The sequence below is a fragment of the Engystomops pustulosus genome, chromosome 8 (assembly GCF_040894005.1).
Source record: "Engystomops pustulosus chromosome 8, aEngPut4.maternal, whole genome shotgun sequence".
Lineage (NCBI taxonomy): Eukaryota > Metazoa > Chordata > Amphibia > Anura > Leptodactylidae > Engystomops > Engystomops pustulosus.
In genome coordinates, this window is record NC_092418.1 from 9,208,874 (window position 1) to 9,228,326 (window position 19,453).

The 19,453-nt window shown below is 47.2% G+C and overlaps 1 protein-coding gene and 2 pseudogenes across 1 annotated transcript; all 3 read right to left on the reverse strand.

Annotated features, from left to right (window-relative positions):
• Positions 1 to 623: 623 nt before the first annotated feature.
• On the reverse strand, positions 624 to 3,237 carry LOC140075995 (E3 ubiquitin-protein ligase TRIM39-like; annotated as a pseudogene).
• A 75-nt stretch (positions 3,238 to 3,312) lies between these two features.
• Positions 3,313 to 7,882, reverse strand: LOC140074596 (E3 ubiquitin/ISG15 ligase TRIM25-like). Its single transcript, XM_072119604.1, has one exon. It carries the CDS (start codon positions 7,841 to 7,843, stop codon positions 6,278 to 6,280), a length of 1,566 nt encoding a protein of 521 aa, XP_071975705.1. The 5' UTR covers positions 7,844 to 7,882; the 3' UTR covers positions 3,313 to 6,277.
• Positions 7,883 to 11,829: 3,947 nt separating this feature from the next.
• Positions 11,830 to 14,014, reverse strand: LOC140075996 (E3 ubiquitin/ISG15 ligase TRIM25-like; annotated as a pseudogene).
• Positions 14,015 to 19,453: the final 5,439 nt, after the last annotated feature.

Below are 19,453 nucleotides of genomic sequence, written 5' to 3' on the forward strand. Positions count from 1 at the left end.
CTAATCAGCTCTGGTCTCCAAAAGCTTCTGACCTGCCAGTGACCTCACGACGCGTGAAAGGGGGTCCAGCCGGCGGGGGGTAGGACAGCGCAGAGGGTACCGGTCTCCACAGCAGCACACTTGCTCTAGCCACCAACTTTTCAAATGTAAGAAGTCGCTGGCTGCCTTTATTTCTACGCCATTAAAACTTTATTAAAACCCTCCCATGAAATTGTCTGAGAAACAAAGTGTAAACAAGCTACGGTCTCTGGGGGCTTATCAGCACATGGAGAGGAGGCAGCTATTGCAGCAATGAGGTAATCTGAGGGAGAGAGCAAAGAAACTACTGAACTTAGGTAACAAAGATAATAGGCAAAGTTGTTTTACATCCAAAGAGCTATTAATTTGTGGAAAAAAAAAAAAACCTTCACAGTTAATCTTTAAATAATCAACAAATTTTGGTACAGCCTTCACATCACCTGACCATACGAATGAAACATCGATGTATCGCCAAAAATGAATCGTCAATGTACCAAAAGACTTGATCCACAAAGTTATTGAAAAATCACTTCACAAATAATCACATCTGATGACAATTAATTTTGTACAATAATATGATTATTAGATTTTGAAAAATTGCCCCATAACATTATTTCACATGAGAATCTATTCTGCATCTGATCTCAGAAGACAAAAAGAAAAACAGACAGGAAACACACACACCTATGGGAGGCGCTATAATGTGTTATCAGGAGACCCTGCCGATGCACCGCTATATAGTCAGGCATCTATAGGACATGATAACATTATGTGGAGCCCTCAGCTAGTTATAGTGACCGAGGCTCCATCATATACATAGAAGAGAAGATGTAGCGGCTCAGTGAAGGAGGCGGTGAAGGTGTACAAGAGCCTGATGGGGTCACACAGCTCATAGAAGGACAGACGCCCGGCCTCATAGTCTAAGAAGACTCCAAAGGTCGGACATGAAGGATTTACATTGAGGTTTGATCTGACAGAGTTGTATAAAGCTTCATAATTTTCATCCTCCACATCCAAACACCAAGATTTTTCATTACATCCAGCACCAGACTTGTATCTTGTCTTCTCTATACTGGTATAGGCCACTCCGATGCTAAATGATCCGGTCTTGTTCCATTCCACCTCCCAGTAATGTCTTCCTGAGGAGAAGCCACATCTGCTTAGTACCTGCGGGTAATCCACAAACCTTCCAGGTGATTCTGGCCGGTTCTGTTCTTCTGCATTAGATGCCTTCTTGAGATCTATTAATACCTCCACATCTTTATGAGCCGTGTCCACATCCAGCAATATGTCTGGTACCTGGAACCCGAGTTCTGGTATTAGACTGTTGATAATATTCCTCATAGATCGGTGTAAGGTTAATAAGATCAGAACCTCATTCGGATCATCAGCTTTCTCATATTGGTAACTAATAGGAGCTGCTTCTTCTGTCATGTTCTTATCACTAAAGGTCTCTATTTGCTCTGATTTAGGTAGAACAGTTTTTGAATCAGACAAAGTTATTTCAACACTTCCTCGTCCGAACAAGTCCTCTTCTTCTCCCTCACCACATCCCGTAATGTCACTTTCTTGTAGGAGTCTTATTGGGTCGGTGACACGACACATCTCCTCTATGTCACGCATCTTCCTGCACAGCTCGTCCTCCTGTATTTCCAGCTTCTGGATCTGATCAGATATCTGGGACACAATCTCCTCCTCCTGCCTGGAGATCTCGCTCAACACTTTCTTTTCTGCCATTTCCACTGATTCCTTAATATCCATGAAGATCTTCCTGACGTTCTTCCTCTTATCGGAGGCTTTCTCCTGGATCTTCCCTTATGATTGAGCAGATTCTGGACTCTTGTCCGAATTTCTTCTTTTTGTGGGTTCAGTTTCTCCAGATATTTCCTCAGTTTCTTCTTCTCAGACGCGTCATCTAGAAGTTCCACCTGGTGTCCACGATGTTCACCCACCAGACAGCAGGACACACAGAGACAAACCGCGTCCTGGGGGCAGTAATATTCCAGAACCTTCTTATGTATTGGACATTTTTGTTTTTTAAAGGAGCCGGTGGGTTCTGTTAATGAATGATCCACTTTCTTGTTGTGGGCTGTCAGGTGGTCGTCACAGAGAGATCTCACACTGCAGACAGGACCTCACAGCCGGTACCTGAGACTTTATACAGTAAGTACAGAAGACTTTGGTCTCCTCCATATCAGGCTGAATAGATAAGAAACGCTCCACTATATTCCCCAGCTTCCTGTTCTTCTCCAGGGCCGGACGCTGGGGATATTCTGCTCTGCAGTCAGGACAGGAATATCCTCCAGCCGCCTCCTGTGCATCCAGCGCACTCACAATACACGAGCGGCAGAAGTTGTGACCACAGCTCAGGGATACGGGATCTGTATAGAGGCTCAGGCAGATGGAGCAGTCCATCTTCTCCCCGAGGTCATCATTTTCCATTCTGGAGAAGGAGAGAAGAAGGACTACGGTAACTACAAAGTACATAACAGCATATCATTGGCTTTGGTTGGATAAATATTCATGGATTCTCCATAAATTGAACATATTCCGGTTGAGGATCAGAGCAGCAGTACCACACAGAGGACACCTATAGAGGCAGGCGAGACCACGGCTTTGGGGATGGAGAGGAAAAGAGACCAGAGCCCGGGGACTAACTATTCATTCTACTTTCCAACTGTTATTTCTCTGTGTAACAAATTGTACTTCCTAGCGGAACATTTACTGGTGGGATAAATGGTGGAAGCGGATTATAAGACCTCTGATGCATGTATAGACATAGGTATCTATAGGGTAAAGTGCTCACAGCTTCCCAGGTGTGGGTCCTAGTGCGGACCATAGATACACAGCTCAGCAGGCAGTATCGCACAGGACGGGATTAGATACACAGCTCAGCAGGCAGTATCGCACAGGACGGGATTAGATACACAGCTCAGCAGGCAGTATCGCACAGGACGGGATTAGATACACAGCTCAGCAGACTGTATGATATTATTAGCTGCTGGGGGTTACACAGTTAAGTACTTACCTGCAGTTATTTTCTTACCAGTCTGATGATGTCCTGAACACTGAATTGTAATCACCTGACATAGACTGAGGAATCATGGGAAATGTAGTCTTTATCCACAAGCTCAGGGATCATCTGGACCTCAGCTCTTGGCTCTGGATTTCTGACCTATAGGACAAATATAGGCCTCCTTTGAAGCCTCCTACCTGGATATCCTAGACCCTTCCCCAAGTACCCGGAAAGATTTGACACTTACAACTGCGTGACGATGGATAACTAAGGCCACAGCAGCCGGTTTATTTAAAATAACATATAAAACAGTATATATATTAACTTTTATTAACATGTACAAATTAAATGCAATTCTAACAACCTGAAATGACAAAGCCTGAGAGGGGTGATTCCTAAGCGTTACCTGCTTACTCCCGCCGCACCGCGCCGGCTCGAGAGCTGACAAATATGTCACAGGTAACCATTCCCTCTGTACCCACCTCCGGGTGGGCCACTCTGTGTTAAGCGCACAGCAACATCTTTGTGCGAATAATTTTTTCCCCCGAGACACCCCACAAAGGCCTTATCCCGCGGCTGCGTGACAAGAAAACAACATATCTCTATATTTCTTCAAATAAAAGAACAAGAAAAAAGGGGGGGTAAAACTAAACAAAACAAAAACAAAAAAGGGCGGGCATCTTGATCCAGCGCCGGGGGTCCAAGAGGAAGTTGCACCGGTAAGGCCCAGCTTTTATCCTACACTCCCCTCCCCTATCCTGACCTCACTTCCTAACTCACTACCCCAACCCCTAACCCCTCCCTTACCTTAAACCCGGCCCAATTTCCCTCAGGTCAAGGCGGGCATACAGTTACGGCTCCGCCTGACCTCCTGCCCTTTTCTTCCATAATAGAAAATCCATCAGACAGCGCGGTCACCGTATCACAGATCATGGAGACTTTCTGTCAGATTGCTGATGGTTTTGGTGAAAATTTTTATTTTTCATATGAAACTACTCGTACCGTTACCTGTATTATCTGTTTTTGCAGATCTGATGTCAATGATATAATTGGCAATAACATAGGTCATAGGTCACATGATATATCGGATTGCACATTCTCTAAAATTGGAGGACACAGTACAGTCCGTTTTTTGGGAATTTCAATAGCACTGGACCTGACTAGATGACATCCAGGAATTGGACGTGCCTAGCGGAACGTATGACCGCGGCCAAACTGTGATACAATTATAATTGCCACATGTGATGACACCTGGAGGCTTTGGCCAAAATGCATATGTGTTTCATTTCGTATGCGTTTTGTGTTTTCCCACCTGTGGTTTGTTTCTCGGGTCTAGGGTGATAATTCCATTCCGTGCCCGGCCGTGCGCCCATACAGCAGTTTACCATCACATATGGGGTATCTGTACACTCGGAAGAAATCGGGAATCAAACTTTGCAGAGCTTTTCATCATTTAATGGTGAAAGTGTCATTTTTGGCCTAAATGAATGAATTTTCCCCCCCAAAAAAACTCATTAACGTATGGCTCACAGATAACCCTTAGGGCGCGTTCACACGTTCCGCATGCGTTAATCGCGATGTTAATGCGTGTGTTAACAATGCGTTAACACATGCGTTTTGTAAACGCAAGCGTTAACAGCTGTTTGATTAGGCAAATATCCCTTCAGCTGTAGCAATGCGTTTTTAAACGCATGCAGTAAACGCGACGTGTGACCGCACCCTCAGTTTCAGTTTTTACTTAAAAATTCAGGCAGTCCCCGGATTACATACAAGATAGGGTCTGTAGGTTTGTTTTTAAGTTGAATTTGTATGTAATTCGAAATCGTATACTTAATAATTGTAACCCCAGACAAAATGTTTTTGGCCTGTGTGATGATTGGTTTTGAAAAATGTTGGGTTGTCATCAGAACCAGGATTAACACTAAAGCTTCATTGCAGACACCTGTGATAACTGTTACAGCTGATTATTGTAGCCTAAGGGCGCGTTCACACGTGGCGTTTTGTCCTGCGTTTCATTGCGTTTATAACGCATTACAAAAGCTGAGGAGTGGTGATTTGCCTAATTACATTACTGTTAACATTTGTGTTTACACAACGTGTTAACAAATGTAATTAGTAATGTAATTAGGCACGCAATGAAAACGCAGGCCAAAACGCAACGTGTGAACGCGCCCTCATGCTGCGGTCACATGTGGCGTTTTGAACCCGTTTTTTGGCCCGTTTTTAAGCAGTCCCTTAGTAAACGCATGCGTTATTTGAAAATGCCCCCGTTTTTGACCAGTTTTAATTAAGATAATTGAGAAAAACAGACAAAAATGCATGCGTTATAAAAAAAAACTCATGCGTTTTTTTACGGACTTCTTAAAAACGGGCCAAAAACGGGTTCAAAACTCCACATGTGACCGCAACCTAAGGGTGGTGACACACATGCCATTTTTAGGCCGTTTTTGGGCCCTTTTTAGTTAGGCTGGTGCCACTCGCACCGCTTTGTCTGCGTTTGAAAACGCAGACAAAGCCATGCCTATTGGGGCGGGCCGCGGCCCGATCGCATCAGCGTTTTTATGGTTAATTTGCGTTAATTTAATGCAAAACACCGGCGGCTTGTTCCCGATCGCAGGCGTTTCCATAGAAACGCCAATGCGATCGGGCCGAGGCCAGGCCCAGTGGGCGCGGCTTTGTCTGCGTTTGCGTTTTCAAACGCAGACAAAGCGCTATGTGTGGCACCAGCCTAGGCTAAAGTAGAGTAACGCACCAACATCCAGAGGTCTATTTGTAACTAGGGTTTGTCTGTAAGTTGGGCGTTCTTGAGTAGGGGACTGTCTGTACATTTAGTTTTAAAAATATACATTGATATTATTAAAAATATCTGACTACCGTATTTTTTGGACTATAAGGCGCGCCGGATTATAAGGGGCACCTTTAATAAATGCCTGCTAAAACGTCTAGGTTCATATATAAGGCGCACCGGATTATAAGGATGAATGACCAGCAGGTGGCAGACCTGTGCACAGTGCAAGGCAGCTGTTGTCTGTAAGTACGGTTCATATATAATATATATCTATTTATTTCTGGGAGAATCAAAGGACTCTTTGTGCGCCTTATAGTCCGAAAAATACGATATTCAAGAAAAACCTACTGTGTAAGCATATGAATCCCAATCAACAAAGCAATCAGAAAAGCTACAACTTTATAAGACAATAAAAAAACATAACGTGATGTGGAGCCATCACCAGCCCCAGCTTGTTATATTATAGTGACCGAGGCTCCATTCCCCACATAGAAGATGGCATGTAGGGGCTCAGTGAAGGAGGTGGTGAAGGTGTACAAGTGCCTGATGGGGTCACACAGCTCATAGAAGGACAGACGCCCGGCCTCATAGTCTAAGAAGACTCCGAATGTTGCACTCCGAATTTTTTTCCTAAGGATTAATTTGGCTGAGTTGTGTAATGCTTCACATACCACACCGTCCACAACCAAGCACCAAGACTTATCGTTGTCCCCAGCACCAGACTCGTCCCCTTCCCTCCCTATACTGGGATAGGACACTCCGATGTCACATCTTTCTATCTGGTTGCACTTCACCTCCCAGTAATGTCTTCCTGAGGAGAAGCCGCTTCTGCTCAATACCTGGTAGTAATCCAGAAACCTTCCGGGTGATTCTGGCCGCTTTTGTTCTTTTTCCGATCCTGTTGCTATCTTCAGATCTTCTGATACCTCCACATATGTATAAGCAGTGTCTAGGTCCAGCAATATGTCTGGTACCTGGAACCCGAGACCCAATGTTACACTGGTCACAATATCCCTCATAGATCGGTGTAAGGTCAATGAAACTGGAACCTCATCCAGATCAATCTCAGAACTGAACTTCCGATTAACTTCTCCTGTGTCCTCATCATCGTCATCACCACACCCCGTAATGTCACTTTCTTGTAGGAGTCTTATTGGGTCAGTGATGTGACACATCTCCTCTATGTCACGCATCTTCCTGCACAGCTCGTCCTCCTGTATTTCCAGCTTCTTGACCTGATCAGATATCTGGGACACAATCTCCTCCTCCTGCCTGGAGATCTCGCTCAACACTTTCTTTTCTGCCGTTTCCAGTTGTTCCTTAATGCCTAAAAACATCTTACTGACGTTCTTCCTCTTATCGGAGGCTTTCTCCTGGATCTTACCCTTATGGTTGAGCAGATTCTGGACTTTTTTCTGAATTTCTGCCTTTTTTGGGTTCAGTTTCTCCAAATATTCCCTTAATTTTGTCTTCTTCTTCTCAGACGCCTCATCTAGAAGTTCCACCTGGTGTCCACGATGTTCACCCACCAGGCAGCAAAACACACAGAGACAAATCGCGTCCTGGGGGCAATAAAGCTCCACAACTTTCTGGTGGATTAAACATTTTTTGTTTTTGAAGGAGCCGGTGGGTTCTTTCAATATATGATCCATGCTCTTGTTGTGGGCTGTCAGGTGGTCATTACACAGAGAGATCTCACACTGCAGACAGGACCTCACAGCCGGTACCTGAGACTTTATACAGTAAGTACAGAAGACTTTGGTCTCCTCCATATCAGGCTGAGTAGATAAGAAACGCTCCACTATATTCCCCAGCTTCCTGTTCTTCTCCAGGGCCGGACGCTCGGGATATTCTGCTCTGCAGTCAGGACAGGAATATCCTCCAGCCGCCTCCTGTGCATCCAGCGCACTCACAATACACGAGCGGCAGAAGTTGTGACCACATCTCAGGGATACGGGATCTGTATAGACACTCAGGCAGATGGAGCAATCCAGCTCTTCTCTCAGCTCAGCAGACGCCATTGTAGTGTGAAGAAGCGGGAATCGAAAGTACTTTTTTTTTACATAAGGGCGGAGAGTTCCTGCAGGAGAATTAACCCCTTCAGTTCAAGTGATTGTGTTTGCTGCTGGTTCAGGAAGAGGAAGAAGCATTTAGCAGATACTTCTAAAGAAGATGTAGTGACTCCACCAGTTCATAGTACAAATTATTCCCAACAAGCAAATAGAAGAATGGAATGAATACAGAGGCCACAAAACCACAATATACAGGATAAACTCTGAGTGATATAGGAGGTCTCTCTCCACCTCCCCGATCTACTCAATGGCTCCCCACCCCTCACTTACATCTCTGTCTAACTTCATTGTGACCTGGGACTTGAATTGTCCATAATATCCCTGTTACAGTTTTGCCTTGTCAACATTTTATTTGTTCTTTTTCTGTTTCTCTGTAAAAATAAAAAATAACACCTTTAAGAGACAAAACAAGATGAGACCTGCACAAATGTCGCTGGACATTGAAAAACTCGATTCCTCTAAATTACAAAACATCAGACTTCACTGTTTGTTATGTTGCAGCATTTTGCTAAAATGACAAGACCACGGGATGCCTTGTCCTTATGTACCCACCATAGTGGCAAAGGGCGGGACCGGCGTCATGAAAACCGTGGGGTGGCCACAGCTTTATGACACAATATGAAGTTATAACAACAAAGCCGGCAAAACCTTGCCTTTAACTGGATCCCGACCTATAAGTAGCTTGCACGAATGCCGTAGTAAGTGGCGCCAAGATGATCATTGTTTCCAAGAGGGCAAGGCTTCCAACGGCAGCTGTGACACCTGAAATATCAAAAAACAAATAATATCCAAGAAAAAAATGGGGGGGGGGGGGATTTATCATAGCCGGCATATAATAGCAGCCACAACCTCCATGTATGGCTGAATACGACCACCAGCGTGACCACCAGACAAAACTACCAGTTCCCACCGTAAAAACCTGTTCCAAAGTTTTTAAAAAGTGAGCAGTAAGTAGCGGCAGCCTCGCCCCTGTATGCCCATATGTGGTGGAGGTGACGTAGTCGTTAACCCATGTCTCATCGTGTTGGATATTTGCATTTTATCTGAATAAAGGTGTCACGGTTCGGCTGGGCGAACTGTCAGAGTGTCTCTGTAGAAATAGTCTGTGGACCCTCTGGACCACCACAGGAATACTGGACCACCACAGGAAAACAGGAAAGCCACACGGACATAGGACCACCACAGGGAAACACAAGAAACCCAGGAACACTGAGGAACACTGAAGTACCGACACCAGAGGAATCCTGGAAGACTAGGAAACAAAAGAGGGCTTTCACTTCAGGAATACTAACTCACTTCACTCTCTGCACTTTAAATCAGGATGGGTCGGCGCACGTGTGCCCTAGCAGCGGGAGCACGCAGCCTAGTCTGAGGAGGCATGCGGCCGGGGGGGAAACGCTACATAGCGGAGCACGGGTGTACCCGCGATCCGCGACATGAAACGTGGGTACACCCGTCACAGTACCCTCCCTTTAGGGCACCACTTCTTCTTCAGCCCCCTCTTCTTCTTTCTCTCCCTCCTCCAATTCTTCTTAGTGACAGGACACCTGAGGAGGAGAGCAGGAACAGTGAAGACAGGACAAACCCTGATGATGTGCTTGGACCTGGCAGGGATCAATCTGAGGCTATCCTGCCAACTCTTGGGAGGCCGCAGGCCGGGGCGACCCTTAGGAGGCCACATGCTGGGGCGCTGGCTGGGTCGGCTCTTGGCACACTGAGAGACAAGCAGGGCAGGCGTGGAAGCTGGACTTGAGGTTGCTCTAACACGGACCGGATTTCTGCCAGGAACGTGGTAAGGGTAGCTGTGACCGGGTCTCCACGATCCCACAGAGGAGTAGCCCAGGACAGGGTATCTCCGGAGAGCAAACATAAGACAAACGCCACCTTACAACGTTCGGTGGCGAACTGGAGTGACATTAGTTCAATGTGCAGTGGGAAACAAAGCTCCTGCACAAATTGGGGTTGCCATCAATTTGTTAGGCATAAAAAATCCGGGTCCAGACTCTACTGCTGGAAAACATGGCAGGGTGACTGGAGCAACAGGAGGAGGAGCCACGGGAGCCTGCTGCAGGCATACAATCATCTGTCTAAGAGTGGCAGAGAGTCGGTCTAGAAGTTCCTTTTGGACAGCAATCTTTTGAGACTACTGAGCGACACTGCTGGGAAGGTCTGCCAGTAGCTGTTATGGATCCTTGGCACTGTCCATGGCTTTCGAAGGGCTCAAGACCTTGGCTGAGTCCATGGCCAGATCTTACCGTCATGGTTCGGCTGGGCAAACCTTCAGAGAGTCTCTGTAGAAAGAGTCTGTGGACCCTCTGGACCACCACAGGAATACTGGACCGCCACAGGAACACAGAAATGCCACAGGGAAACCCAGGAACACTGGAGTACCGAAACACAGAGGAATCCTGGAAACGCTGGAACACGGAGAAACACTAGGAAACACAGGAGGGCTTTCACTTCAGGAATACTAACTTGAAGATCCGGCAGAGAGTGAAGGGAGGTGCCGGATTATAAGGGCGCGCCGGATTAGAAAACAACAATTAGGAGGACCCTTTTAATCAGGACGAGTCGGCGCGCGGCCTGGACGGGACCACACCCTGGAGAGGTAAGTACGGGCGGCACGGTGGCGGAGTGAGTAGCACTTCTGCCTTGCAGCACTGGAGTCCTGGGTTCGAATCCCACTCAGGTCAACATCTGCAAAGAGTTTGTATGTTCTCTCCGTGTTTGCGTGGGTTTCCTCCGGGTACTCCGGTTTCCTCCCACACTTCAAAACATACTGTTAGGCTGTTTAGATTGTGAGCCCCATGGGGACAGGGACCAATTTGACATGCTTGTGCAGCGCTGCGTAATCTGTGTGCGCTATATAAATAAAGAATTATTATTATTATTATTACGGGCCGGGGGAACGGCACATAGCAGAGCAAGGGTGTACCCCCGATCCGCGACATGCTAAGCTTCCTCGTTGGACTCTTCCGTGAGTGCCGGTCCGCTACTTTTCCTATGTGTTACCTGACAGCTGAGGATGGATTTGTTCCGTGCACCTGGGTGTTGTACATTCTTCAACACCTTGTGGAAGGTTGGGTGAGCTGGCGTTCTTTCTACCTATGCGTAGTGTTTTTCATTGTTTGGACATAATAATTATTATTATTTCACTACTTCTACGCCAGGAAAATTAGAGTTAGTGACAAGTTCCCCCCCCATAATATTTCTTAGCACATAAAATGATAAATAAATGGGAGGGGTGAGCGGCCGCACTTTCTGGAAGGTAAGACCCCCTGCTATTCTCCTCACTTTTATTGTCTCACACATCCCCCCTTAGCAGTTGCTTTTCCACTAATCAGCTCTGGTCTCCAAAAGCTTCTGACCTGCCAGTGACCTCACGGCGCGTGAAAGGGGGTGCAGCCGGCGGGGGGTAGGACAGCGCAGAGGGTACCCTTCTCCACAGCAGCGCACTTGCTCTAGCCACCAACTTTTCAAATGTAAGAAGTCGCTGGCTGCCTTTATTTCTACGCCATTAAAACTTTATTAAAACCCTCCCATGAAATTGTCTGAGAAACAAAGTGTAAACAAGCTACGGTCTCTGGGGGCTTATCACCACATGGAGACGAGGCAGCTATTGCAGCAATGAGGTAATCTGAGGGGGAGAGCATAGAAACTACTGAACTTAGGTAACAAAGATAATAGGCAAAGTTGTTTTACATCCCAAGAGCTATTGATTTGTGGCAAAAAACCCTTCACAGTTAATCTTTAAATAATCAAAAATTTTGGTACAGGCTTAACATCTCCTGACCATACGAATGAAATATCGATGTATCGCCAAAATTGTATCGTCAATGTACCAAAAGACTTGATCCACAAATTTATTGAAAAATCACTTCACAAATAATCAATCACATAATCAATTAAATTTGTTCAATAATATAATTCCCGTATTAGTTTTTGAATAAATGCCCCATAACATTATTTCACATGAGATTTTATTCTGCATCTGATCTCAGAAGACAAAAAGAAAAACAGACAGGAAACACACACACCTATGGGAGGCGCTATAATGTGTTATCAGGAGACCCTGCCGATGCACCCCTATATAGTCAGGCATCTATAGGACATGATAACATTATGTGGAGCCCTCAGCTAGTTATAGTGACCGAGGCTCCATCATATACATAGAAGAGAAGATGTAGCGGCTCAGTGAAGGAGGCGGTGAAGGTGTACAAGAGCCTGATGGGGTCACACAGCTCATAGAAGGACAGACGCCCAGCCTCATAGTCTAAGAAGACTCCAAAGGTCGGACATGAAGGATTTACATTGAGGTTTGATCTGACAGAGTTGTATAAAGCTTCATAATTTTCATCCTCCACATCCAAACACCAAGATTTTTCATTACATCCAGCACCAGACTTGTATCTTGTCTTCTCTATACTGGTATAGGCCACTCCGATGCTAAATGATCCTGTCTTGTTCCATTCCACCTCCCAGTAATGTCTTCCTGAGGAGAAGCCACATCTGCTTAGTACCTGCGGGTAATCCACAAACCTTCCAGGTGATTCTGGCCGGTTCTGTTCTTCTGCATTAGATGCCTTCTTGAGATCTATTAATACCTCCACATCTTTATGAGCCGTGTCCACATCCAGCAATATGTCTGGTACCTGGAACCCGAGTTCTGGTATTAGACTGTTGATAATATTCCTCATAGATCGGTGTAAGGTTAATAAGATCAGAACCTCATTCGGATCATCAGCTTTCTCATATTGGTAACTAATAGGAGCTGCTTCTTCTGTCATGTTCTTATCACTAAAGGTCTCTATTTGCTCTGATTTAGGTAGAACAGTTTTTGAATCAGACAAAGTTATTTCAACACTTCCTCGTCCGAACAAGTCCTCTTCTTCTCCATCACCACATCCCGTAATGTCACTTTCTCGTAGGAGTCTTATTGGGTCGGTGACGTGGCACATCTCCTCTATGTCACGCATCTTCCTGCACAGCTCGTCCTCCTGTATTTCAAGCTCCTTGATCTGATCAGATATCTGGGACACAATCTCCTCCTCCTGCCTGGAGATCTCGCTCAACACTTTCTTTTCTGCCATTTCCACTGAATCCTTAATATCCATGAAGATCTTCCTGACGTTCTTCCTTTTATCGGAGGCTTTCTCCTGGATCTTCCCCTTATTGTTGAGCAGATTCTGGACTCTTGTCTGAATTTCTTCTTTTTGTGGGTTCAATTTCTTCTTCTTCTTCTTCTCCTCAGACGCCTCATCTAGAAATTCCACCTGGTGTCCACGATGTTCACCCACCAGACAGCAGGACACACAGAGACAAACCGCATCCTGGGGGCAGTAATATTCCAGAACCTTCTTGTGTATTAGACATTTTTGTTTTTTAAAGAAGCCGGTGGGTTCTGTTAATGAATGATCCACCTTCTTGTGGTGGGCTGTCAGGTGGTCATCACAGAGAGAGATCTCACACTGCAGACAGGACCTCACAGCCGGTACCTGAGACTTGGTGCAGTAAGTACAGAAGACTTTGGTCTCCTCCATATCAGGCTGAGTAGATAAGAAATGCTCCACGATGTTCCTCACCTTCTGGTTCTTCTCCAGGATGGGACGCTGGGGTTATTTTGCTCTGCAGTCAGGACATGAATATCCTCCAGCCGCCTCCTGTGCATCCAGCGCACTCATAATACATGAGCGGCAGAAGTTGTGACCACAGCTCAGGGATACGGTATCTGTATAGGCTCAGGCAGATGGAGCAGTCCAGCTCTTCCCTCAGATCAGCGGACGCCATTGTAGTGTGAAGAAGCGGGAATCAAATAGGATGGAGAGTTTCTGCAGGTGTATTAACCCCTTCAGCTCAAATGAGTTTACACCTGGTTCAGACTGAGAAAGAACGCCGCACATACTTAAGTTGTTCCTAGTACAGATTATTCCCCACAGACAAACTGAGGAATGAAAGCAGAGACTTCACAGCTGCAGTATATAGGATAACCGGGAGATTTAGGAGATCCCTCTCGGCTTCCCCGGGCTACTCCATGGTTTCCCTAAGCTATTTGTCCTTTCCCCCCCTGCCAGTAGAGATTAGAAACATTAGGAGAAAGACCGGCCTGTGAAGCTCACAGAAATAAGGAGAAGAAGAGAACTTCGGGCTCTCTGCTGGACAACGTACTAACGGGGGCCCTCTGCTGGACAACGTACTAACGGGGGCCCTCTGCTGGACAACGTACTAACGGGGGCCCTCTGCTGGACAACGTACTAACGGGGGCCCTCTGCTGGACAACGTACTAACGGGGGCCCTCTGCTGGACAACGTACTAACGGGGGCCCTCTGCTGGACAACGTACTAACGGGGGCCCTCTGCTGGACAACGTACTAACGGGGGCCCTCTGCTGGACAACGTACTAACGGGGGCCCTCTGCTGGACAACGTACTAACGGGGGCCCTCTGCTGGACAACGTACTAACGGGGGCCCTCTGCTGGACAACGTACTAACGGGGGCCCTCTGCTGGACAACGTACTAACGGGGGCCCTCTGCTGGACAACGTACTAACGGGGGCCCTCTGCTGGACAACGTACTAACGGGGGCCCTCTGCTGGACAACGTACTAACGGGGGCCCTCTGCTGGACAACGTACTAACGGGGGCCCTCTGCTGGACAACGTACTAACGGGGGCGCTCTGCTGGACAACGTACTAACGGGGGCGCTCTGCTGGACAACGTACTAACGGGGGCGCTCTGCTGGACAACGTACTAACGGGGGCGCTCTGCTGGACAACGTACTAACGGGGGCGCTCTGCTGGACAACGTACTAACGGGGGCGCTCTGCTGGACAACGTACTAACGGGGGCGCTCTGCTGGACAACGTACTAACGGGGGCGCTCTGCTGGACAACGTACTAACGGGGGCGCTCTGCTGGACAACGTACTAACGGGGGCGCTCTGCTGGACAACGTACTAACGGGGGCGCTCTGCTGGACAACGTACTAACGGGGGCGCTCTGCTGGACAACGTACTAACGGGGGCGCTCTGCTGGACAACGTACTAACGGGGGCGCTCTGCTGGACAACGTACTAACGGGGGCGCTCTGCTGGACAACGTACTAACGGGGGCGCTCTGCTGGACAACGTACTAACGGGGGCGCTCTGCTGGACAACGTACTAACGGGGGCGCTCTGCTGGACAACGTACTAACGGGGGCGCTCTGCTGGACAACGTACTAACGGGGGCGCTCTGCTGGACAACGTACTAACGGGGGCGCTCTGCTGGACAACGTACTAACGGGGGCGCTCTGCTGGACAACGTACTAACGGGGGCGCTCTGCTGGACAACGTACTAACGGGGGCGCTCTGCTGGACAACGTACTAACGGGGGCGCTCTGCTGGACAACGTACTAACGGGGGCGCTCTGCTGGACAACGTACTAACGGGGGCGCTCTGCTGGACAACGTACTAACGGGGGCGCTCTGCTGGACAACGTACTAACGGGGGCGCTCTGCTGGACAACGTACTAACGGGGGCGCTCTGCTGGACAACGTACTAACGGGGGCGCTCTGCTGGACAACGTACTAACGGGGGCGCTCTGCTGGACAACGTACTAACGGGGGCGCTCTGCTGGACAGTATACTAGTTGGAGAGGCTGCTGTGGACATGTTATTACAGAGTAGCCACTGCATTTCCCACCCTCGGCTTATACTCGAGTATCTACGATAATTGCAGCTGGTGTCCACAATACACACTTGCAGAGTATTGGATTTTTATTTTTTCTCACATCCAGGGAATTAATATTCTTGGAAAGTGTTTCCATCGGGTGGTCAGGATTCTTACCCTTAGCTTAGGGTAAGACACGTACCAGGTGCACACACAATCAGCAGGCACCTACAGAAAAGTGCAGACCTGGTTGAGATACTTGTGGAGAGGCTACTAGAGCCCACAAGGAAGCTGTCAGGATGTCTCTACCCTTAGTCGCCGCCATGACTTACCAGCTGAGGAAACCTCTACCTCGGGAAGTCCTAACATACTACAGAATCTGCAGAGACAAACGGCGAAAGAAGGACAAAAGGTGCAGCAAGAAGAAGGTGGCATCTGATCTGTGGACAATGGACTCTGTTTATCAAGAACTTAACATCCTACTGTGACCCAGGTGACTTATAGTTATACCCTCCAGTCGAAACATCCAATTGCTCCAGTATTTGGTGAAGTGGCCTCTGTTCTACAGACTATGAAGGTTCTGCCTCGACACACCCCAAGACTTAATGTACCTTTCCCAGATTTATTATTTTGGAGCACAATGATCATTTTTAGGTTGGCCAAAAGCCTGAACAAAGAAACCCTTGCCCAAAGTGGTCTACAGGTATGAGTTCCAACTTCTCAAGATACCTTAAGCTTTAGGGACAGTTTGGGCCGTTCACATCCCAAAGTAGCAGGAAGGTTGAGAGGTTGATTGGGACTCAAACAAATCCAAAAGGAAAGTGTGGAGACTGGGGGACCATGGATCGAGAATCTAACATTAACCTGTAACCCTTTCAGTAAAATCTAGGCCTGTAAAAAGAAAGGATTGCGTCCCTAGGAGGCTTTATTTGGTTTGGTTCCTAAGCGAGGATGTTGTTATTCACATTTTCCTCAAATGCCGTATGGGAGACGTACAGACTATATGATAACCGTAATATGATGACCTTCTAGGATCTCACAAGCTTCAACCTGGAGATTAGTTGATTATAAAGTGAGGAAGAGATGAGCCGGGATTTTATGAGGCCTCCCAGGTTCTGTTGACAACAAACATCTCTCACGACCGAACTGGATCCAGTTAAGTCGAGTGTCATTGCCTTTATGCCTGATTAAAGATTTGAGAGGGAATAATGATTGTCAGTCGGCCCTTAAAGGATTAGCACTATTTCTCTTGTGTGTCCTTTATTCTGTCTTTCATTGCATTTTGGTCCTATTTCAGGTTAAGTAGTCAACATCTAAGATTAGTGAGGATGTGTACGGATGATACGTCCCAAGAGGAGGAAGGTATGGAATCAAAAGACCAAGGTGAAGTCTACAACACCATCCAACCACCATCGGATGTGAACCCCTGGAGGTAGAGATAAAATCTGACTTCCCTTTGTGCAAGTCCAGTAAGAAGGCAGCTATCCACTAGGGATAAGTCGTTTCCCACCTGGTGAAGAGGAGATCCGCACTTTGGGACAGATTATTAGGCAGCTCCTGAATACTTTCAAAGAGGGAAACCGGTAATTACTCACCGGTAATTGTGTTTCCTTGAACCACGACAGCACCCAACCAGAGAGAGGGATCCGCCTCCAGGGACAGGAAACCCAGACTTCAAATTGTGCGGTACGCCCCATCTCCTTCAGTGGATTACAGAGACTGTATGGGACTTAATGTTCTTGATTAATTCTGACCACCGTATCATTCAGTATCACTTTCAATGAGAGAATCTCACACCTCTGTGACACACACCTAACGCTGAACACCCAAGTGTGAAAAGAATTTACAAGGGAGGGAATAACCAGGGTGCTGTCGTTGTTCTAGGAAACACAAATTACCGGTGAGTAATTACCGGTTTCCCCCTCTCACCACGACAGCACCCAACCAGAGAGAATAACATAGATGAAATCTTTAGGGAGGGATAACCGAAGAAAGAACTCTTCGCCCAAAGGAAAGTTCCTGTGCACCTACTACATTTAGCCTATAGTGCCTGTAGAAAGTGTGCGGAGAAGACCAAGTGGCAGCCTGACAAATCTGATTAACTGACACCTCTTTAAATTCTGCCCAAGAGGAAGAGACTGCTCTAGTGGAATGGGCTTTTAGACCTTCTGGTATCGGCTGACCGGCTGCTACATACGCGGAGCTAATGGCTTGCCTAATCCATCTAGCTATAACTACCGCTGAGGCCTCTTGCCACCAAAAAGAACAAAAAGACTATCAGATTTTCTCCAATCTCTAGTCCTATCCAAATAAAGCTCAATGGCCCTTTTAACATCTAATTTGTTAAACTCCCTTTCCCTATCCGTAGAAGGGTTACTACAGAAGGATGGGAGCCTGATCTCCTGGGATCTATGGAATCTAGAGACTACCTTTGGTAAAAAGGCCGGGTCTGTCATCAGAACTACCCTGTCATCCAAAATCTTGAGAAAAGGCGCTCTACAAGATAGAGACGATATCTCCCCAACCCTACGGGCTGAAGTGATTGCTACCAAAAATACGACTTTAATGGTCAACCACTTTAGTGAACAAGACTCCAGGGGCTCAAAGGGGTCTTTTATCAGATAATTTAACACCAGAGTGAGGTCCCAGGGGGGCACCGTACATCTCCTGAATGGGGTCATACGAGATGCCGCTTTTATGAACCGAGATATCCAGGGATGAGAGGCTAAAGGGGACTCAAACAGGGAGCTAAGGGCAGAAATCTGAACTTTAAGGGTGGCAGGTTTTAGGCCCTTATCTAATCCTGCTTGCAGGAAATCTAATATCTTAGCTATATTTGGATGAGCTAAGTCTATTTTATCCGGAGAACAAAAATCTGAGAAAAACTCTCCAGACCCTGAAATAGATCTTAGAGGTAACTACCTTTCTACTCCTCTGTAGGGTTGTAATTACCTTGTCCGAGAGGCCTTTTTCCCTCAAGATGCGCCTCTCAAATTCCAGGCCGTCAGATGGAGGTTCGCAATCTGCGGGTGGAATACTGGGCCCTGGGAGAGGAGATCGTGACTCTCTGGGAGGATCCAAGGGTCTGATATCGATAGATCTCTCAGTACTGAGAACCATGCCCTCCTGGGCCAGAAGGGGGCTATAAGAATAACTCTGGCCTGGTCTTGCCGTATTTTCTTCAGAACCCTTGGGAGAATAGACAGGGGTGGAAATGCATAGGCTAGGCTGAAGTCCCACTTGATTGAGAAGGCATCCAGACTCAAGGATCGGTCTCTCGGGTCTAGGGAGCAGAAGAGCCTGACCTGTCTGTTCTTTCTTGTGGCAAATAAATCTACCTCTGGTTGACCCCAGAGTCTGGTTATCTTGGAGAACACCCTCCGATTCAGGGACCACTCTCCTTGACGTAAGAGATGACGGCTTAGGAAGTCTGCCTGCAGATTGTCCTTGCCCCTTATATGTACTGCCGATATTGATCTTAGATTGGCTTCCGCTAACTCTAGAATCTGATCCGAGAGGCTCATTAAGGACCCGCTTCTGGTACCTCCCTGGCGATTCACGAACGCCACTGCTGTGACATTGTCCGAGGCAATCTTCAGGTCTGTCCCCCGAATCATCGGCAGAGCTTGTCTGATTGCCTGCAGGATGGCTTCTAGTTCTCTGTAATTTGAGGACTTCTTCCTGGATTCCTCGTTCCATGACCCCTGGAATAGGAGGCCCCTGACCTGGGCTCCCCAACCCGTAGAGCTCGCATCCGTAATCATGGATAGGGGGTTCTCCTCTCTCCAAGGCCTGCCTGCCTGGAGGTTCTCTTCTCTTAGCCACCATTTCAGGGAATCCAGGATCTGTTGGGGAAGAGTAATCCTCTGGTCCAAGGAGGACTGGTCCCCCCTCCAGTTCTCCAACATGAAGAGCTGTAAG